This window comes from Notamacropus eugenii, chromosome 2 (genome assembly GCF_028372415.1).
Source record: "Notamacropus eugenii isolate mMacEug1 chromosome 2, mMacEug1.pri_v2, whole genome shotgun sequence".
In the NCBI taxonomy this organism is placed as follows: Eukaryota; Metazoa; Chordata; class Mammalia; order Diprotodontia; family Macropodidae; genus Notamacropus; species Notamacropus eugenii.
In genome coordinates this window covers 341,277,111-341,300,179 of record NC_092873.1, presented here as the reverse complement: position 1 = coordinate 341,300,179, position 23,069 = coordinate 341,277,111, and the positions used below count along the sequence as shown (strand labels likewise).

General features: G+C 42.1%; 1 protein-coding gene across 5 annotated transcripts; it reads left to right on the top strand.

Moving 5' to 3' along the window:
• The first annotated feature begins 150 nt into the window (after nucleotides 1-150).
• GGA3 (golgi associated, gamma adaptin ear containing, ARF binding protein 3) lies at nucleotides 151-22,925 on the top strand. Of its 5 annotated transcripts, none has more exons than XM_072645651.1 (17): nucleotides 151-301; nucleotides 11,328-11,412; nucleotides 11,558-11,633; nucleotides 13,259-13,357; nucleotides 14,093-14,216; nucleotides 15,017-15,120; nucleotides 15,357-15,437; nucleotides 17,263-17,400; nucleotides 17,858-17,939; nucleotides 18,041-18,157; nucleotides 18,532-18,759; nucleotides 19,166-19,236; nucleotides 19,600-19,856; nucleotides 20,156-20,373; nucleotides 20,582-20,751; nucleotides 20,995-21,105; nucleotides 21,441-22,925. In XM_072645651.1, the coding sequence occupies exons 1-17, from the start codon at nucleotides 262-264 to the stop codon at nucleotides 21,549-21,551; spliced, it is 2,112 nt and encodes a 703-aa protein (XP_072501752.1). In that variant the 5' UTR covers nucleotides 151-261; the 3' UTR covers nucleotides 21,552-22,925. The 5 variants fall into 5 exon arrangements, with proteins under 5 accessions (XP_072501752.1, XP_072501753.1, XP_072501755.1 ...); XM_072645652.1 differs by having other exon boundaries at nucleotides 175-301; nucleotides 19,759-19,856; XM_072645654.1 differs by lacking the exon at nucleotides 151-301 and adding an exon at nucleotides 831-1,002.
• The last annotated feature ends 144 nt before the right edge of the window (nucleotides 22,926-23,069 follow it).

Sequence of the window (23,069 nt, the reverse complement as noted above, 5' to 3'; positions counted from 1 at the left end):
CCCAACTCCCACTAGGACGAGGTAAGCCCTCCCCGCCCAGCTCCCGGAAGGACGGAGGAACCACTCCGATCCACGGCCCCGCCCATCTTCGGAGGGGAGGGGGAGCCACTTAGCGCTCTGGCCCCGCCCATCTCCCGGAAGGGCGGGGGATCCGATCGGTCAGATCCCGCGCGCTCCTCTGGTCCTTTCACCTCCCCTCTCCCCGCTGTTTTTCCGGTAACTCTCGCGAGTTTTGGGGCTCCCAGGCCGGGAGGCTGCAATATGGCGGAAGCCGAAGGGGAGAGCCTGGAGTCCTGGCTGAGTGAGTAACTGCGACCCCACCCCGGCCCCCCGGGCTCCGTGGCGGCCCGTCCCTGTCACGTTCTGGCGTCCGCCAGCCTCCCACCATCACCCTCCCGCCGTTCGTGGCCCCCACGCTCCCTCTGGGCCTGGCCGCCCTGACACCGCTCCGGGCCCCGCGTCCTCCCTGAGCCCCGGTGCCCCCGGGGGTTGCCGCCTCCTCGGCTCGCCGGCGGCCTCTGCGGCCCGCCCCATTCCGCCGGGGAGCGAGGGGAGACGGGGGCGCACACTCATACACGCCTCCATCCCCCGGGACGGACACGCACAGCCCTGTGTCTGTCCTCAGGCCTCCCTTCTATCTGTCCCGGGGACACACACGGGCACGTCCACATTCAGCATCCCCGGACACTAAAGAGAATTTAGGCAGGAAGGTCTGGAAAAGAATTGGGGGAGGGATTGCCCAAAGGGACTAGTGCAGGCCGGGTTCCTTCTCCCCGGGAGGAAGACTAGGTATTCGTGCACCTGGACGGTGACAGCATCTTTCCTGGAGGCTGCTCCCGTGCCCCGTCATTTCTGTGCGAGGAGCTGCCTGGCTGGGGCTGGGGTGCCTACAAGCAGTGCCAGGATCTGACTTTCCGACTGCTCTAGCTTCTACACACCCTTCCCAGATTGAGAGCTGGAAAGGACCTCAGGGGCCATCTGCCACAGTTCTCTCATTCATAGGTGAGGAAACTGGACTTGCCCAGGGTCACACAGGTAGGAGGAACCAGGAATGGGATTTGACAGGTGTATTGGTCCTGTGTGCTTGCAAGGAATGAGATTCTGAAACTTTTTTTTAATCTGGCAGCACACGAGGGTTCATTTCAGAAGATAGAATGCAGGCAAGGTCCCAGGACACAGAGATAGCTATGACACAGTTCCTGTTATTAAGCAAGGGAGAGATGCACCGAGAAATTTGAGGCAGTAGATGTCACTTTTCACCTAGGGGAATCAGAGAAGAATTTATGGAGGAAATAGCGTCTTCGTTGAGCCTTGAAGGAAGAGATGAGAAGAGCTGGAGGTGTAAATAACTGTTTTGTACATATGTTTTTTGGCGGGGAGGGAGCAAGGTTCTGTTCTAGTCTTAGGACGTGGTATGTAAGCTACGGGATAGGGCAGAATTAGAAGTGTGGGGCAGGGAACAGAACAGTGTACTTTAACTATTGTAAAATATGGGAAAGGGATGTAGCATAAAGTAAGACTGGACAGATAGCTTGAAGTTAGATTATGCAGTCTATTAAAGGGAGTGCAGTCAGGATTTTATATTTCGTTTAGTGGGGATCAGGGAACCTCTGAAGGATTTAGTAAGTATAGACTTTGCCATAGGCACAATCCACTGGTGGCTCTGGTTCTGTCTTTAGGAGCATTAAGTTCAGGCAGAGGTTGGGCAGTTTGTTCATAAGGACAAACTCTGCCACAGAAAAATGATACCTAGACATAGCCCTGCCAAAAGATCTCGATTTTGGAGGGGATTCAGCTGCTCTGCTCTAGGTTATCATTGGTAATTTAAAAAATATTTTTTTAAGAAAATAATTTATTCCTAGAAAAGTGGGTACCAAATTAGAAACAAGTATACAAATATTCATGAGGTAAATTAGTGAAGTGAATAGAGAATCCAAACATTGAGTTTCCAGTGTCTTATCACTATTTCATTCTCCAGGGTAAGTGTAACTATTTAAAGAAATGATAATAGCATCTTGGCATTTCTTAAAATATCCTTTATCCTTAAGAGCAGTCAGCTGAGAAACATTTGCTAACATCTGCTGACCACTTAGAGGATTCATTGAAATATAATAGAATTACATATTGTGGATATCTTAATGTCTTAGGTTGTTAACATGTCATTGATTTTATAAAAGTAATATTTTGCTATAGAAAGCAACCAGTTACTGTTTTCAAGGCACACAAGGGCTAGTATATAAATCTACACGTTGAAGTGGAAAATTTAGGCAGTTATTCAGATAATTCAAAGGAAAAAGCACATCTGATATATGTGCTTTATGTTCACAAATAATGAAGATTATTTGGACGGTATAGTACAGTGGAAAGATCATGATTCTGAAGTCTGGGGACAGGGGTCTAAATCCCATCTTCTGATGGAAGTGCATGACTTGTGTAAGCTAGTGGCTTCTTCTTGAATGAAAAGAAAGAAGCAGAAAGTGCATTTGCAAATCTGATGCCGGCCACAGGCTGATAATTATGCCTTCTTGATAGGTGGATTTGTTCTCTAAGAAGCTTGGTTTGCTCTATGGACATTTTAGCAGGTCTAATTCTCCCAGAATGCTGATGAAGCATTTTTAAAGCCCTCTGCTGCATTCATAGGTGAGCAGGAAGATATGTGTTCAGTGGAGCAGGAAGAAGGGAGCTACCATAGGTATTCAAGTGAAATATAGAGGACTGATTAAAGAAACTGAAATCCAAACAAGAAACTTGAGCACTAAAAGAAGAACATTCCAGTAGAATGTAAACTTTGAAACAAGGACTCCTCCCTCTCTCCCAGCTAAAAAAGATCTGCCAAGATTTTTATAACAAACTTGCACCATCAGGGACAGCAGAGCCACCATAATTACACAGTAACAGCATAGATTCAGACATGCTTATAAGGGAAGTAGATATGCCCCTAAAGAGAAAATTGGAAAAGCAAGCAGAAGTGGACCAAGTGTATGTAGAGGAGACTTCCGTTTTGGAGGAGGTGCATTTGTGAAGTCATTGAGGAATTGATTCACCACATGTCTAATGCAGAGGAAGATAATCAAATCTAAACAAAATCTCAGATCTTAATGTAAAAAAAAGTGACCTAGAGAACATCAACAACTTCTGACATGTATGCTTACTCTGTGCACAAATCAGAGGCATCCTTGAAAGAATATTAATGGGGAATGATCAGACCTTTACTAGCAGTGTTCTACAGTGGACAGCACATCTTTACCATCTTAGTTCACTGAAAAATGTAGATCCTGCTGTATTTAGTGTTTGTTGATTATGAAAAGCAATTGATTCATTAGAGCTAAATGTATCTCTAAAGGTTGACTTCTATCCATACTTACAAAATCATTAAAAATGTCTTGAATGATATAACAGAAATAACTGTTCAGGGATACATTGATCTTAACACATGATTGTGGAGGATGGATATCCAGAGGTTGGAGAGGGATTCCCTTAATTGGTGAGGTCCTTCAGATGCTCCTATGAACTCACACTTCCAGAATATTGCAGAGCCTCCTAGCAAAGCTCTATCACTATTCAGAAGAGTTTCCCCTGAGCATCCAATAAAGGAAAGGCTGAGGAATAAAGGATCCCTTGTTCATATTATGACATGCTGTTGGAACCAACATGTAGACCTTATCCATTTGGCAGTCTTTTATTTTTTGGAGGTAATCAGGTTTAAGTGACTTGCTCAGGGTCACATAGCTAGTAAATGGCTGAGGCTAAATTTGAACTCAGGTCCTCCTGATTCCTGGGCTAGTGCGCTATTTACTGTGCCACCTAGCTGCCCCCAATCTTATCCTTTTGTAACTGTTTCTGGGACAGATAATGCAAATGCAAAAAAAGAGCAGAAGGAGAATGGGCTGGATTGCCTTTATGAAATTATAGGACTCCTTTAATGACCCCAAAGTTCTTCTGGAAATAAAGGCTCATGTTTTTAATATTAATCTTCTATTAATGTTTTATAACTGTAAGACAATACAACAGGCTCCAAATAATTAAAAATTACTTATCACATAGGACCATAGAGAAGAATATGTGGATGTGAACAGGCTGCAACATATGAACAATGAAGAGCTTCAGAAAATAGGAATCAAGGGTGAGGGATGACAGGTGGCCAGGCTAAACATTCCACTGATGTCTAGTTGTCAGGAGAAAGCAGCGAAGGAATCCAGCATGTTGGGTGGGCCTCCTTTGGCAAACGGAGGGAGGATGCTATTAAGATGAATATGTGTGGATGGGTTGTGAACTGAACCACAATGTTAGAAAGAATTTCCAAAGCAGTGTGATCACAAGTCCGCTTGACTCTGCAATTCAACAAGTATTTATCAAGCCATATGTGCCAGGCACAGTACTAAGTGACGATAGACACTTAGGTGTTTGTTGTTGAATAGACAAAATGACTGGCCTATGGGGACAGTGCAGATTAGATGATCATGATGATGAGTACTCTGAGCCTGGAGCCTGGATTCACTTGTGCTTTCCTGGTGTGGGAGAGCTGTATTGATATAAATACATTATCTTCAGAGTAACCAAGCCTCTGATGTCATGTCACTATCTCCCTACCTAAAAATCTTCAGTTGTGCATATTTCTTCTCCCATAAAATGAAATTACTTAAATTGAGGTTGAAAGCCCTCTCCAGTCTGGTTCTCACCAGATTTTCTAAGCTCATTTCTTATTACTCCTCTTCCCTCATCTCCCTTCATGTGCTCTACATTTCAGCCAAACTAGCTGTTCCATTCCCCATCTCGACCTGTACACTAATTTTTTAAATCATGTTACTCCTCTTCTCAGAAACCTATTTTGTTCTATTTTCTTTTAACTGTCCCCAATTTCCATTCCCCTGGATGTCTGTCAAGACTCTTTTTAATGTGACTCTACCCTACCTAATATTTCTCACTGTTCCCATACTCTCTGCTCTAGTGAGTCTGGTCTTCTCACCTTCCCATTAGTGTGCCTTGTTCAGGCCTACCCTGGTTTTTGGAATGGATATAAGTAAAGAGCAAGAGTAAAGAGCAGGTTTAAATCTGGGGTGTCTGGAACTGTGGTGGTATTACTAACAAATTCGAGCTCAGGGAGGATTTTTATTTTATGAGAGGATAATATATTGAACTTCCTTAGCATATAATTTAGTTTTTCATTGTATGTTAATTATTTTATACGTACTGATATTATTTTTCACAAAAGAGTTTAACTTCATTGTTCTTAAGGAATTTGTTCTTCACAATACTTATTATATAGTATAGTCTGTATTTTTCCCTCTCTTTAGTTCTAAATCATTTATCGTGCAGTCCTGAGTAGTTTGAGCAGGAAATGAGCTTGTCACTTTTGGACTGTTCTTAGTTATTAGATAGTAAATAGACTGATGGTCCTAAGCTCTTATAAATTTGTCCTTTCTGCTATTTATTTTATGGCTAAGGCCCCAAAGACCAAAGTTAGTGATATAATTAAAGTTTCAGATCATAGAAAATGTCTAAATGCAGATACAGAAGAGAATGAGACTTTCAGAAGAGATCTGAAAATAGGTGGAGTCTATGAGTCAGAGAAGTAAAAGAAAAGGGGGGTAGTGTTCAATTGAAAGAGCTGCAAAACAGAGAACTGGTATGTGCTTGGTTAAGGGAACAGTGTATATATGAGGAGGGGGAAAGGAGGATAGAGGGTCTCAGATTTACTCTTAAATTGATTTCAATGATTCGATCTTGGAACCTCAGTAAACAAGGCAGAAGGCATTTAGAAATGGGGCCGTTTTGTGCATGTGTGTAGGCATATTGCAGATCTGAATTACAAGAGAGATTGATAATTTTTTAAATACCATCGACAAAAACAAACATACAAAACAGTGGGCAAAATCTTTCGTGAAGCTCTTAACTGTTAACAAGTCAGGACCAAAGGAATTGAGAAGCAGAGAAAATGCTTTTGTTTTCCCTATCCATCTAGACCTGCCTAAAGTTCTCCTTTTGGCCCTAGCTGTAATTCCTGTATGTACAGTTCTTGTATAGCTGTTTTTGCTTTGCTTCTTCTAATTTAGGCCATTACCTATTTCCTTGTCTTTTTTATGTTTACTGTTTTTATGTCATCATATTCTCTTTTTTTAAACATACCTTAATTCAGCAAGCATTTATTACATACCTACTAAATGCTAGGCACTATGCTATGTGTTAGAGATACAGACAAAAATTCAAAACAGTCCTTGTTCTCAGGTCAGGGATCATAAATTCTTTTGGGAGAAACAACGTGTACAGCTGAGTAAGTACAAAATATGTACAAAGTAAATTTCAAGTGATTTTAGTTGATGATGGCATAAACAACTATGAGGAGGTTCACTGCCTCCTATAGGCAGTAGGACCCAGACTGTACTCAGAAGACAATTTGGGATTCAGAGAAGGCTGAGCAGTCCCGCTTGTCCATAGGCTCCAAGAGAGAAGATAGAAGGTCATGCAGGGAACAGCCAAATAAGCCTGTTTGACTGGCACATGAAGTATCTGTTGAGAGAAGGGTAATATGTAGTAAGTCTGAAAATAGAGGTTGAAGCTCTACACAGGTAACATAGTTCAGCATGTGTTCATGTTGTTGACTGATGGGCCTGTTTCTTTAAATGCCCTCTGGAGAGCTGTTCTGTGAATGAATGAATGAATGAATGATTTATTAAAGGCTCATTATGTGCAAAGCACTTTGCTAAGTACTGGGAATGCACGTGTTAAAACAAGACTGCTCCTACTCTCAGGGAAGTCACATTCTAATGGAGACAACCCACATAGAAAGTTTCAACTGTAAGTCACATGGAAAGATATATTTAGAGTATATTGACAAAGCAGATGGTAATACTTCCTTATACTTCCATGATAAAATCATATCAGTTTTTGTATAAAACATTTGACAGCACCAAAGACTAGGTAACAAGAACTTTCTTTTGTGGGTCTTCAGTAGCTATGCCTATAGCACCTGCAGGAGCAGTTGCCAGGCCGCATCACCACAGGGGCTGCTCCCAGGATGACAGCTGAATGCAGTGGGCCAGAAGCATTGCCAAGGCTTTTTGGTTCAGGATCCTTGACTATCTCCATCAGGGTCTGAGAGGGAGGAGGTGGTTGTGGTGGTTTGACTTGCCTGGCACATGTTGTGTCCTTTCTCTTCAGGATACCCTCTTGCTTCTGCTAGGTTGATTTGTTTACCCTGTGAGTGGCGGTTGGTAGAGATGGCTCATCCCTTCTCCATACCCTAGATTAATAACTGTGAGGGTCAATCTGGAAGCACATCTGATGATCAGAGTGCTCCCACTCCCAGGGCTTCTTATCAGCCTGTTGGTGGTATTTGATCAGCAGTTGCTGCTGGTGATAATGTGGAAGATGGGTCTGTTTTCCACTATGATTTTTCTACTGGATGGCTGTGGTAGATGGGCTTAGAAGCAAGTCAAGTGGTTGGGGGAGATTGGTCACTGATCTTTCCAGTGCTCCGGGGCTCAAGGTCTTGGACTATCTCCATTTATTGGACATCTACTTTGTTTACAATTTGTTTTGTTTTTCTGTTACAATAGAACAGCTATGATAATTTTATACTGATAAGATGGCCTGTTTATCAAACAAGGTGAGTAAAGGTAGAGGGTCCTGAAGGATTTCAGCAAAGGTGGGAACACAAGTGAGATGTTGGAATCTTTGTTCCAAAGATGTGACAGAGAGTTTTCCAGGTTTGGGAAGAATACTGCCTAATCCAGTAGATACTTAGTAAATGTCCATTACTTATGATGGTGATCCAGAAGTTGTTCCAATTTACAATTTCCTGTGTACTTTGTATTTTATCCTGACATCAAAAGTCTATCAGTAGAGCACAGAGGCTGACCAGAAGTTATCCCTTGCTTTCACTCTTTGACCATCTTGTCTTCTTTTCTGATCATACCTTTCTTTGACATTCTTATCTCTGACTTTTCTTTGTAGTTCCTTATTCATTATGTGTTGTAACTTCCTCACACTCACCATGTGCTTTCCCATTGCCCACTGAGTGATACTTAGAGTTGATTCTTCAGACTGTAGTATTTCATAGTTTGCATATTGGATGAACCCCCATGGCAGGTAGACTTGTTAGAAGATGTGGACGAGTCATTGAGGATGGACGGGTATGAATGGTAGTGATCTGCATCCTCACAGATCCTTTGGAGTACTCTGAATATGCTGTCAGCAGGACTGCCAGTCTGTTTATAAAGTGGTAATAGCAGTTTGGGTGACTCCTCAAATCATTACACACTGATAACTTCAGGCATCTCAGCTGAAAGCGATTCTACCACCCCAGCCAGGTTAATGATATCAAACTGCACTTCTGAGAGAGACCTCAGGGTTACTGTGGAGGTTAGCAATCAGCAGATTGCTTTGGAAAATAAATTCCAGTCATTTGTGTATTGAGTAGATTGGAGTAGATAAGTGGATGAGGTCCCTTTCAGTTCTATGATTCTTTTTTTTTTTTAATTTTTAATTTTTTAACACAGTTTATAATAGATAAAACAATTCAAACTTTGGGTCAAGTGATACTTCTTTTTAAAGCATTTATAATATAGACCACAAAAGAACTTTTTTTTTAAACATTAACCAACTGAGACACAAATAATATTTAAGTTGCTAACTTCACAAGCTCTTGACCTAATTGTCTCCACAGTATTGCTGAGAATTAAAGGACTCTAACTTACTATTGTTAGTCTAAAGTCTTATGCCTAATAGCTTAATTTTAGACTTAACCTCGTATGTTCCCCTACCAATAATCTATCATTGAATAGATCTGGTATTAAGCTTGCAAACCTTTCGACTATAGGAAATTGCCACCAAGAGTAGGAACACTGCAGGGATAGAATATCTCCCCAACTTCATGTCAGTTCCAGGCAGGATTAGATTATCCACTTGCATTCAGTCAGGCTTAAAGTCTGCCAGGTATCAGTGGGGAAATTGAGTCAGGAGAATCCTACCTCAGCCCAGGCTGAACAGCCACTCTCCCACCCTTCCCAAGAGATCACCTTTTGCAGTTCATACCAGCATCTCACCAGCTTACTGACATCATGGGTTGGAGGCTCAGATTGCCTTTCTTGCTCCCCATACCTGGAGTTAGACTCAGGAAAACAGTCACTTAATAGTCCCATAGCACCTAAAAAATGGCAAGTTCCAATAACCAGGTTTCAAATATGATTATAATTTTCACTTTGTCTAAGGAACATCTTTTGAGGCAAGTCTTAAGTGGCTTACATGCCTTTCTGTACATGTTCTAGTTCCTGATGAAATAGCAATCATAAAATCAGATTTACCATTAAAACCTTAACTTTTCCATCAATGCCAAATTTTACCTGAGGCTATCTTCCTCTAGGAAATTTAGACTGAAATTCTTTTCCCCAAACTAAAGATGTCTGTGATTCTTTTTTTGTTATTAGGCAATTTAGGAAGTTAATTTCACTTTCCCATTGGTCTAACACTTTGAAGAAGGTTCTGTTGCTTTTTTTTTTCCAGTATAGAGGATAAGCAGTTATTTTCAGCTTATTTCAAAATATCAACCCAGACCATCAGGATTTTGTTCTAATGGCTTAAAAGAAGAATGTTACCAGACAGAATCTTAAAATTGGGGGGTATCCATAAGTACTATACAAAAATTTCTTGTCCAGTGACTAAAAAATTCCAGAACTACTGCTTTTCCTAAACCAAGAAGTAGGGATCACAGTTAGGGTTTGGTAATCAGAATAAAGAATACTTAAAGTGGGGAAGCAGGGGAAGGAAATAAAGAAATCTATGTTAGACGTTAAAAAATGTTCACTTGAGAAGATTTTTTCAATATCTCTCACAGTCTCATTCTTCTGTTCTCAGCACCTGTAGAAATCTGGCATGAGAAAGTGAGGATGCTTTCACAGGCTATTCCTCTGCAGCCTGACATATGCTTTCCAAACCTTAGATTCCACATTTAGCACACAGCTTTGGAGTGTGTTCAGGCAGAATCAAGATCTGATTCCAGGTGGGGTATGAAACAAAAAGGTTTGAAAATATTTAACAAAATGCCTCAGCAGAGTGCTGCTGTTGCTATTGACGTCATCACCTTCAGGGTAACAGGAAAAGGAAAAACCGAATCAGAGATTATGGGAATCTCTCATTTAGAAGCTTGATATCATTCAACATTATTGACCTCTATGACAGGGACTTGACTTTAGTGTCTGGTAATTGTGGAGACATGAGTCAATACTTTCCTATAAGGTGCTGACAATAACTTGTAGGTATTTCAAAGTGTCTTTCTTTCTCCCTGTGAGATAGGAACTATTATTATCCCCCTTTACAGATAATAAAACTGAGGCACAGAGTAGTTAAATAACCTGTGAGGCAGTGTGATTACAGGCTGGATAGAAGGCTGAGCCTGGAGTCAGGGAGACCTGAATTTGAATCCCTCCTCAGATACTTGTTAGCTGTGTGACTCTGGGCAAGTCACTTAAACTCTCTGGACCTTAGTTTGCTCATCTGTAAAATGAGGAGGTTGGATTCAGTGACTTCTGAGGTCTTTTTAGTTCTAAATCTAGTCCTGTGATTTACTCAGACACCAATAGGCAGGATCCCTGCTACCCCATCCTAGTAGGCTCAAGCACCTAGGACAGCGCCTATCTAAACCAGGACTTGTCTTTTTCCATCAACCCCAGTGTTCTTTCCATTCTACCATACCATGCTGCTCTGTAGGTGACATTCTAGGGGAAACCCAGTTCAGAGCTTTTTTGATTCCCTCCCTCTTTCTATTGTTTTCAGCTAACCTCTCCTGAGATGGTTGATTTTTAAAGACTGACCTTTTTAAAGTCTGAATCTTGCAAGTAGTGCCACCTGGCTTCAGTAAACACCTTACAGCCTCAACTCCTCCTGTCTCCCCTTTGACTTCATATTTTATATGTTTCTGCATGGCTGTATTTTCAAATGTACATTCATCTTTAGTTTTTACATTTATGTTTATGGTGTACATATGTTTGTGCTTTAATTACCTGTATTTTAGACAAGTGTTTGTTGTATTTTTCATATTAAACAATAAGTACCTTGAAGGCAAATGCAGTTTTATTTTTCCTTTGAAACTCTCCAGTGCACCTATCAGAAAAGTGTGCGTATAATATATGTTCAGAATGTTCAGAACATTCAGAAATGTTCAGAATGACATCATTAATTGACTGGTCTGATGAAATTATGTTGATATAGTTGTTAGGGAATTTGGAAGCTTGTCAACAACCAGAGAAGGAATCTCATCTACTTAACATATTATTTCTCTTCTACCCCTGTATTCATCATAAAACCTTTCTATTCTCCCTTTTTGTACAAAGATAAAGCCACCAATCCTTCCAACCGCCAGGAGGACTGGGAGTATATTATTGGCTTCTGTGATCAGATCAACAAGGAGCTTGAAGGGTGAGTCCCAAAGCTGTGGAGGGTACATAGGTAGGTGAGAACTGGATTTCTTATTTAAGAAAATCAAAGGCCTTGGTTCAGGAAAGCTAGCTAGGGATTTATGGTTTAATCATGATCAGCAGTGTGGGTTGCTTATGTTTTTCAGGCCTCAGATTGCTGTCCGGCTGTTGGCCCACAAAATCCAATCCCCACAAGAATGGGAAGCAGTCCAAGCCTTAACAGTAGGTAGCATTTCTTCTTTTCTGAAAATGCAAATTCATGAGAGTGAGGGCTTCTCATTTAGTGGGGTATAATGACGAGAGTGAGCATTTATTTCTCTCTATGCTTATACCATTCATGGGGGTTCCCAAAACTCAGGGCCTGAAAGCTTGCTTTTTTGTGGAAAAAATTTGTTGCTATGGATCATTATGATCCACTAAACTGAATTAGAAAAATATATCCTGAAGAATATAATCTCCTTAGTGGCAGGAAATGTTTTGTTTTTGTCTTTGCATTCTCAGGCTAGCACATAATAAACACTTATTGAACCAAAATGATCTAGATTTGGATTTTTCCTACTATCTCCCCACAGGAGGCTTTATGTAGCTCTTTCAGGTAACACAGAATTACAGAATCTGAGAACTGGGAGGGATAATAATAATAACAATAGAGCTAAGATTCATATAATCCCTATTGTGTGCCAGATACCCTGCTATGTGTTTTACAGTATTATCTCATTTGATCCTCACAACAGCCTTGAAAGGTAGGTGCTGTTATTATTTCCATTCAGGTCATTTAGTCCAGTCTTTACTTCAACAGTAATTCCTCCAACAACATCCCCAATGAGTGGCCATCCAACCTTCACTTGAAGACCTTCGAGGAAGAAGGGTCGCTATCTGCCATGACAGCCTATTCTACAAGCCTAAATACTCCTCTCTGTAGCTTCCATACAGTGGTTCTAGTTCTACTTTCTGGGGCTAAACAGTATTTAAGCAGCTACTTTGTGCAAGGCCCTGTGCTCAAAGATAGCTATTGTGTCTCTCTTACATCTTCTTTTTAGGCTCATATCTCCAGTCTAACTGATCCCTCCATATCACTTTGCCACTCACACATCTTCTGGACACCCTGTTACTAGTGTGATAAAATATAAACTACTCAGTCTGACATTTAAAGTTTTCCACAATCTGGTTTCCACCTAATTTTCCACAGATTTCCACATAGGCCTCGTCATTTCCTCCACATTCCAACCAAATTGGCTGTTCCCCAAGCTCAGCCTTCCACCTCCAGTCTCCATGTCTAGAATGTACTCCCTTCTCACTTCTCACTCTCATATTCCCACACTGTATTCATGGCTTAGTTCAAGTGCTACTTCTCCTGAAGGCCCATCTCCTAGGTGCGCTTCAGTTTTATCTTTTTCTTCCCATCACCTTCCACAGTGCTTTACACATAATAGGTACTTATTAAATTCTTGACAAGTTAAATCTATTTCTCATAAGACTTCATGGTTTCTAGTCCCTTCATTATCCTGGTCATCCTATATTCAACATGTTCCTGTTTGTGAATGTCAATCCTAATATATGCACAAAACTCAACAAGGATTTTGTGGTCTGCAGAATCTAGGGGGACTGTCACCTCCCTCATTCAGGAGCCTTCATCTCGATTATCCTGCAGAGGAAGTCACAGGGCTCTCTTTACTCCTTAAGTGTCACCTATCATCATGTGGGCTTTTTGGATATTTTGCCACACTGTTGAGTTGTAGAGAGTTGGCAGGCTACTAAAAGCCCCAAATGTTTTGTACACAAACTGTTTTCTAGCTGTGCCTCCCCTTTGGTCCCCATTCACCTCTCTCTCTCTGACCTGGCCACAGGTGCTGGAAGCATGTATGAAGAACTGTGGGAGGAGGTTTCATAATGAAGTGGGGAAGTTCCGTTTTTTGAATGAGTTAATCAAAGTCGTCTCTCCGAAGGTCAGTTAGCAGTTGGTTGTCTTACCTCTTAGTAACATCCTTTGTGTACTTTTCCTATCCCCTGCTTCATCAACTTTGCCTAAATAGCCAATTATCTCCTCAATGAAACAGGGTTCCTCTATTTTCTTCTGTTTGAGAATAAGCACTTTATGGAGCCTAGGGACAATCCTTTTCTGTTTAATTCCCAGTTGAAGCTAAAAAGTGTGTGAGAGTATAAGTGTTCCCATTTAATAGGCCTAGTATCTCTAGATTCCTGGGTTTTGGCAGGCATTAGTAGTTAACTCATGTGATTCATAAAATGCCTGATTGGGTATTCCCTTTCATGTGATGGCCTTCTGGGGTAGGTCCTGTTGAGTCAGTGTTGCTTAGCTTTGAACACTGCCATGAGGGGCCGTTGGGACCCGTTATCACTTACTAAAGAAATTCCCTTTAACTCCTTCAAGATAAAATGCAGTTGTGTTTCTGGCAGATTATGCATGGAAATGCAGTGACAAGAACTCCCGGCCCCTGCCTAACCACAGGCTGTATCCCAGATTGATACAGATATGCCACAGGTAGTTTCCTCTCTTACGCCTCCTCTTTCTCTCACACATACCTTTAAAACCTGCTATCTTTTAGTAGGCTTGAGGACTAGAGATAATTAGCAACCAGTTAATTACAGTAAAGAGAGCCTTACCATTTTTCCTGCCTTCAGAATGCAGTTACTAGATTTTCCTGTCTCACTTTTACTCTCAGTATTTGGGGGACAGGATCTCAGAGAAAGTGAAAGCCAAAGTCATTGAGCTGCTATACAGCTGGACAGTAGCCCTGCCAGAGGAGTCCAAAATCAAGGATGCTTACCAGATGCTTAAGAGACAGGGTGAGTGTCTCCTTGAATTCACTTTTGCTCCCTCCAGAGCAGGTAGTGGGAAGTTGAATCTCAGCAGAGTAAAAGGGCTTAAAACATCAACCAGATCAGGGCTGGGGAACCTGCAGTTTTGAGGCCAAATGTGATCCTCTAGGTCCTCAAGTGTGGCCCTTTGACTGAATCCAGACTTTACAGAACAAATCCTTTTATTAACATGTGACCTTGAGGCTGCAGGTTCCCCACTCCTGACCCAGATCCTTTGTCCTGAGACTCCCTCGTAGCTCCGTAAAGAGGTAGTAGTAGGCAGTGCAGGGGGATGGGAAAAGAACAGAGCTCTTGGAGTCAAGAAACTGGTTAGAGCCCCCATCTCTGGCACTTTCTGGCTCATCCTGGTCAATCACTTCTTAATTGTTCAGACTCTCAGTTACATCATATGTAAAATAGATGTAAATAAGACCTCACCTGGCTTTTGTGAGGAAACTTTTTTCCTAACTGTTAAAGTGCTATTTAAATGTGATTATTTTAATAATAAATAATTTTAATAATATTTAAATTATAAGATTTAATTAAATTAAATTATAATATTTAAATTTAATAATAAATAAAGTAATAATTTACTATTATTTGAAAGGAAAACTTAGGTTATTGAAGCAGTTGTATTTGTTCACACTAGCGTGATGTACCATTAAGTACCCTTCTTGTTGATCTGATTCTCAGGGATACCATTCATACTTTTAACAAGGGAAAGGAAAGAAGGAAAGTTGTTGCCCTTGGTATCAGTGAACACTCTTATTCTATCGCTCTTGTTTCAGGGATTGTGCAGTCCGATCCACTGATTCCTATGGACCGAACACTCATTCCTTCCCCACCACCTCGTCCCAAGAATCCTGTTTTTGATGATGAGGAGAAATCCAAGGTAAGGTACAGTCTGAACATGAGAATCCTGACAATCCAGAATGAGGAATGGCCGAACCAGGGGTGGGGAACCTGTAGCCCTCTTAAGTGCTCAAATGCAGTCCTTTGACTGAATCCAAACTTCACAGAACAAATCCTTTTATTAAGGAAAAAAGAAATCAAGTACTGGAATCACTCTGTAGCACCATCAAGCACCAGTTTCATGGTGAGCTCATCTTTGATGTCCTTTTCTTTCAGCTCTTAGCCAAGTTGTTGAAAAGCAAAAATCCAGATGACCTTCAGGAGGCCAACAAGTTGATCAAATCCATGGTGAAGGAGGTGAGCACACTTAAATGCTTTGACATAGCAGTGGAAATGGATATTAAGTGGTCATGAAGTAACACTCTCTTTCCTTCTCAATATTTTGCTTCACTTGTTGTTTATCCTTGTCACTGTATGTGAGTAACATCTTGGTCTTGAGGGAGGTCTTTGTTGACAAGAAGGATTAATATTCTTGTATCTGAAGAAGGTAGAATTAGGAAAGCAAGATCAGATTCGGTCAGGTACCCAAATTCATACATAATCAGGCCCTTTACAAGTAAAATTCTGTTTCTCTGAAGAGCCTTTCCTCCTATTGTGGGTGTCCTGGGGCTCACGACTGAACCCTGAATGAAGTTCTAGGAGGTAGGGAGATCCCTGCATTGGAGATTTTCGTTGTTCCCTTCATTTACGTTGTTGTAATCGTTGTCTATAATCTTCATGATTTTGTTTACTTCACTTTGCATCAGTTTGTGTTTCCAGTTCCTACAGTTCTCTGTATTTGTTTCTTATAGAATTGTAATTTTTTTACTTTCATGTACTGTAATTTGTTTAGCAGTGCTCCAGTTAGTAGCCATCTACTTTGTTTTTAGTTTTTTGCACTACAAAAAGTGCTGTTGGTACATGCGGGACCTTTTTTTTTTCACTGATTTTCTTGGGGCACATGCCTAGCAATAGGAACTCTGGATGAAAGAATAGGGACAGTTAGTTGGTTTCTTAGCATAATTCCAAATTGCTTTCCAGAATGTTTATCCTCCAGAAATAATGTATCAGTGTGCTTATCTTTTTCTTTTGATTATTTTCCTTTTTATTATTTATCATTTGCCTGCCTCTTCACAATGCCTTCAACATTATAATGTCTTCTTTTGTCGTCTTTGCCAATTTTTGGAGTGTGAGGTGAAACTTTAGTTGTTTTTATTAGCATTTTTCAACGTTGTAAGTGGATAAAACAACAAAAAATTTTTTTAATTATTTTTTTTATTTTCATTGTTCTACAATCACTACCATATAACTTAGATTTTTTTTTCCTTCCCTCTCCCTCCTTTCCCCCCACCTCCTCCTTCCCTCCCTGAGATGGCATACAATTTTATATAGGTTCTACACATACATTCCTATTAAATACATTTTCACCATTGTCATGTTACATAGAAGAATTAAAATGAATGGGAGAAATCATATAACAAACCAAAACATAATACAAAAGAAAATGTTCTGCTACATTCTGCGATTGAATTCCATAGTTCTTTCTCTGGAGGTAGAAGGCATTTTGCCTTAAAAGACCAGTGGGAATTTTTTAAGTCCTTGCATTGCAATGAAGTTGTAAGTCTACCATAAAAAATCCTTGCACACTGTGGTTGTTGCTGTGTACAAAGTTCTCCTGGTTCTGCACCTTTCACTTAGCATCAGATCATATCAGTCTTTCCAGGCCTCTCTGAGGTCTTCCTGTTCATCATTTCTTATAGCACTATAGTATTCCATTACATCCATATACCATAATTTATTCAGCCATTCCTCAATTGATGGGCATCCCCTTGATTTCCAAATTTTTAAACTGAATGCTGTGAAATTATGACCAATCTTGACTCAAAGAAGAAAAATGAAAATCTTAGCTTCCCTTCTCTGTAGAGGTGGGGGATTCTATGGGTGGAGAATATTACATATTAGTAATAGGACCTGGTTGATGTATTAGTTTCACTTATCTGATTTTTTTTTTATTATAACAGATGGCTTTCTGGGAGGGAATGGATATAGTGGGGGCAAAGTATAAAGATTTTTTTTAATAAATTTAAGTCACTGGTGACTTGAGTTGTTTTTTTTTTTAAATCTCCATCCTTTCTTGATTCAGGATGAAGCTAGGATCCAGAAGGTGACCAAACGTCTACATACACTAGAGGAAGTCAATAACAATGTAAAACTTCTCAATGAGATGCTGGTTCATTATAGTAAGGAGGACTCATCAGAGTCAGATAAAGAACTCATGAAGGTAAGCATGTTTGGTAGAAGGACTAAAAATCATAGGGTATTTCTAATAGAAGGCAAAAGACCATCAGCTAATCCAGAGGATATTTGATGGCTCTTATGCTCAGACTGCAACCTTTGTTCTTTTAAAATCTAAAACGAGTCTTGGTCATGGAGCCAGTGACAGACTCTTTCCCCCAACTCCTGAACAGTGTAGTCCATCCATATTCATGTACTACAAATATTTTTTGGTGCCAAAGCTTAGCAACATTAGGCAGGTAGTTCAGTAGAAGGCACGCTAGTCTGGGAATTAAAAGAAATGGGTTCTAGTTCTGGTTCGATATTAACTGGCAGCTATGTAACCTGGGAAAAATAACTTCTCTGTATCTTAATTTCCCCATCTCTAAAAGCAAGTGGGTTGGACTAGATTTTTAAGGTTCTTTCTAGCTTAGATTCTGTGATTATGTGTTGATCTTTGCCAGGAGCTGTATGATCAATGTGAAACCAAGAGGAGAACATTGTTTAAATTGGCCAGTGAGACAGAAGACAACGATAGCAGCTTAGGTGAGTGAGAAGTGAGAGATGTTGGTCAACAGAAAACCCCAAGAGTGTGGGTATTTACCAGGGAGGTTATTAACTCAGGAGTACTCTCTTCTCTGCCCTAGGAGACATCCTGCAAGCCAGTGACAACCTTTCAAGGGTTATCAACTCCTATAAAAAAATTATTGAAGGACAGGTCATTAATGGTGAGGTGGCTTCCCTAGCCATATCTGACCCAGAAGGTAAATGACTCTGGTTCTCAAAATCCTGGTGACTTTTTCCTCCAGCTCTGCCTTGATTTCATAATCCAAATCCATCTATGATTTACAAATTGCCATGTGGGATCAGGAGAACACTCAGATTCAGCTGGGATGCCCAAAGACAGTGAGAGAATTGAGTAAAAACTTCTTTGATTTAAATTAATTTAACTTAAATTACCTTTGAGAGATAGAGAACAAATGATCCTGTTGGAATCTGCCTTCTCCACTCCTACCACTTTTCCCCATAACCTCAGCAAGCCACACTGATGCTGGTCTGGAGTCTGCAAGTGTTGGCCTTAGAGTTCTCTTATAAACTGTTATCATCATCTTCACCATCCTTTCTCCTCTCCATTCAGGAAGCAACCCTTCCAGTAACCTCAACACTTTGATTGATCTTGCTGAATTGGATATATCTAGCAGTGCCCCCCTGGTGCTGGCCCCACAACCTGCCCCACCCTCCTCAGACATCCCTATCCTTCCACCTCCTCCACGAAGCTGCTCAACTAGTCAGGCTGAAGCTTCCTCTGGAACCGGCAGTGTGACCAACTCTCTCTCCCTGTTGGATGAAGAGCTGTTATGCTTAGGTAAAACCTTTGAGGAGAGGGCTCAATGTCAACCTAGTTATTGTAGAGGGCCCTGGAAAGAAATGGTAACAACTGATGGAGGACAGTTGTATTGTGTTCAGTAATGATATATGGAATAGAGATTGTCTCACCACATGGATTGCAGCATGTCAGATTTAGGACAGTGTGTTGCTCTCCTGTGTTCCTCTTCCCAGTGGCCTCTCAAAGTGCTGTCCGTGTGCTCTGGAGGATTTTTGATTCTCTGAGCAGTTCCCATCACCTTAAGATCTGACTGACGGTGAGATCCTTCATTTGGGTTCCAGCATGAGGCAAGGTCTTAACCTTACCATGAGTGGAACTCAATTTGAGGTTCCTGGGCAGTTTTATCCAGTGCTTTTTCTCAACTTCATACTATTCTGTGTTTCAGGCCTCGCTGACCCAGCCCCTAGTGCTGCTCCCAAAGAGTCAACAGGGAACAGCCAGTGGAACCTGTACCAGGTAGGAGAACATACCCTGGGTGGGCAGGTGATGGGGAAGTCATTGAGAGCCCTGCCTCAATAGCCAGTTTCGAGTAGTGTAGGAGAAAGCTGACATCTCCTATTGAATGTTCACTGTGGAACCTTATTCTAAGCATGTTCTGGGATGAGAATGGAAAGAGCCTGGGTCCTACCCTTGGGAATATCCCAGTTTAGGGGGAAATTTAGGAAATAAAGTATTGTCATTAAGGGAAAGGGCATGGAGGGTATAGAGTTGTGCCCCCTAAATGCCCAGGGGTCCCACTTTCCATCATTTTGTGGCACAATAAAGTCAAATGTAGGGTTTTTCAGCCCAAAGCTGTTGACTATTGTCTGCAACTCCCAGGGCAGCCCTTTCCTCCAGTCCTCTACACAGCCCTTGAACAGCTCCCCAGCCCCACTGCCTCCTCCCTTTACGGCTCCCGCTACCAAGGCCAGCGTCCCTGCCCCCAACACAGGCTCATTCTTGTTCTCCATGGGACTGGCCACGGCTACACCCCAAAAGGTGGGGCCACCAGCCCCCGGGTACCTCAACTCATCTGTGGGTGATAGTTCCCTGCACCAGTTGGATGTTCTCAACCAGCTTCTGGAAGAGACTAAAGGGTAATGAATTGGGCAGGGGGAGAGGAGGGGAGTGGTGGTGGTAAAAGGTTCCTGAGAGCAGAGGGAACACGATTGGTAGAGGAATTGGGGGCTGGTCTTTGGCATTCTGGGGAGGAGCTAGTGTGGGAATAGGGAGGGGTGGTCCAGTTTCCATTTGGATGGTCTGGCTCAGATCTTAGAACTAGAGAATGGCAGAGGGTAGGAGGGGCCCTATCAGGGGTTGGGAAAATCATGCTGTAGTCTCTAGTGAACCAGGCAGCTTTGGTATCTTCTGTAACTTTGCTTCTGTTTCTTGCCAGGACATCAGGCTTGGTGAAACCTGTCTCCGCCAGCTTCCTCCCTGGGGTCACCCCCCCGATCATCCCCAACAGTACTCCAGTGGGGCCACCCGTCTCCTTCCCTGCTGGGTCCGGTAGCCCTTTGTTCCAACCACTGCCATTCCAGCAGGGAAGCCCCCTGAAGGGAAACGAACTCTCCCTGACCAATGTCCACGTCCCATTGGAATCTATCAAACCAAGTAGGTATCTTGGCAGCTGGGGCCTGGGCATTTTGAGGTGGAAAAGGGCTAAGACTTTTACTGAGAACAGGATCTGGAACATTTCTCTCCTGTTGTGGGCTCTTCCTGTTGAACTTCCCCTTTTGAGGTCTTTCCCCATGTGGGAGGAAGATCAAGGCATCATGCCCGAGCTCTCCAAACTTGCCTGTGTTCTTTTTCTCCTGTCTAGGCAGTGCTCTTCCAGTGACAGCCTATGACAAAAATGGCTTCCGCATCCTCTTTCATTTTGCCAAGGAGTGCCCACCTGGACGGCCCGATGTGCTGGTGGTTGTGGTGTCCATGCTGAACACAGCTCCACTGCCTGTCAAGAGCATTGTGCTTCAGGCAGCAGTGCCCAAGGTACTATGGCATTTGCTGCTAACCCTGGGCTGTCTCTTCTCCTTTCCCTCCTGAAGAGGGAATTATTTCCTGGGTCATCATCTGGGAGACAGAATTTGCTTGATGCATTGCCTAACTTCCCTCCACATAAATACCATGTCGCTGGATTCCTGTTCCTCTTTGTGTGATTGTGTGATTGACATGTCATCCCCCTTCCAGCTAGCTAGCTCTCCCACTGTCAGTGGTTCTCTTCTACTTTTTCAGTCCATGAAGGTGAAGCTGCAGCCTCCCTCAGGGATAGAACTATCTCCATTCAACCCTATCCAGCCACCTGCAGCCATAACCCAGGTTATGTTGCTCGCCAACCCAATGAAGGTAAACTGAGCAAAACCAGGTCTGCCTAGAGCATGTTTTTCATCATTTTCTTAGGAAACCAATTCTATTTAAGTGTATTTACCAAAAAAGTTAACCTTACCCCAGATTTAAGAACCCCTTAATCTATAGAATGTGACAATCTTATGCTCCAGTTTTAAGAGCCATATCTGAAGTGCTGAGGCAATGAAAGCTAAAGATGAGAAGTGTGTTTGACTGCTTGAGGACCCTCCTAACTCCTTCCAGTAAGAAAAAGGACATCAAATATGATATTAAGATAGGGATTCCTGAAACTAAATTTTGCATGCTGTTACTCACTTAATCTCTCCCTCTTCTAGGAGAAGGTAAGGCTGCGTTACAAGCTGACCTTTGCCCTTGGGGATCAGCTCAGCACAGAGGTGGGTGAAGTGGACCAGTTTCCCCCAGTGGACCAGTGGGGGAACCTATGACCTATTGGGACAGCTGTGATCTCTGCCAAGAGGACTGGGGATGCTGCCAGCTACATCAGAAAGGAAGAGGACCACGTACCCACCCAGCGTAGTCCTGCTTTGTTTCTGTGGTCTGACAATGCTTAGTTTTACTTTGGAACGCAGAAACTGGACAGTGCTAAATTGGCCACTTCTTCTTGGTCTTAAAGGGAACCACCCCTCATCTACACACTTTTCCCCCTTCTACTTTAATAACTTGAAATAATGGTACAGCTGAGGGACAAGGCACAGCCAACTGTCAAGGTGGATGGTTCTCTCTTCTCCCAAGCAATATCTGGCCTGGATCAGTTTCTTCACTACAGTGATGAGGGGAGCTCTGCTTGTAGAAAGATTTTCCCAGATCTCCTGTCCCCAATGAACATCGGGTTTGTTATCAACACCAAACACCCTTGGCACAGGGTGTTTGGGCCAAAACCCCACAGCTGCTTCCTCTCAGTATTATAGGCTGGAAGCTGATAGGAAACATAACAAGGATAATGAACTATCTTTCCTCATAGATTTCAGGTTTTTGCTGGCTACATGCTATAAGTACAACAGGAGAACTAACTAGATAGTACATGGAAAGATAAGGTAACCAGTGTTCCTGCAAGGTAGGGGAACATGTGCTAGTTCAAAGCTTGGGCCAATGAACTCTGGTGTAGAAATGATACCTCTTCTCCCTGCTTACTGCAGAATAAAGAACTGCCTCCCTATGCTGCCACTCAAGCTTCTGAAGAATGCTTCTACGAACACTTTGTAGCACACTTGGATGTATAGAATTAGTAATAACATAAGCAAATTGCACTAGGCTTTGTCCATGTCCAAAGCTACAATAGCTGGCTGGCCTCTCCTCCCTCCTTGGAGTGTCTGTTGACACTATCAGGAAGATAGTGGTCTTGAGGAAGAAGCTGATGAAAGGAGAGGCTCACAAGAGCCAACTTCACCTACCAGCCAACTGGCCCTGCCTGTAGGAGGGCTTTATAACTACCTTTCTGCAGAGGACAGATGGTACATCTACCCCAGAGGGTAGCTAGTCACATCCCTTCTGTTCTTTCCCAGTCAGCATTAAAGCTCAATGTAGTTCCTATATGTCCATTAGAAAGCAGATTTCCCTGCTTCAGATATATAAGTGAATCAATTCAACTACAGCTAAGGAACACAAACTTTCCTGATGGCCATTTAGCCCTAGCCAGGAAAGACAGTTGAACTGTGTGGCGACATAGAAGCTTCAGGCACTGAACCTAATGAATGTAACTTGTTTGTATGTTGAGGTTGCAGCTGAACTATACATACTGTCTCTAAATGCACTGGTTTTGCTGCATGTCAAATAAACATTTTATGTAGGGTTTGACTCCACTTGGAAGCTTTAAGGTATAAACTCAGTATGTATGTATAGGGGGGTAAAAAATGTTCCTGAAAAGATAACAGCTATGATATTGTTGTAAAAAGTGGAGCTCAAGGCCAAAGTTATGTTAGGACATCTTTCTTTGCGAGCTCACA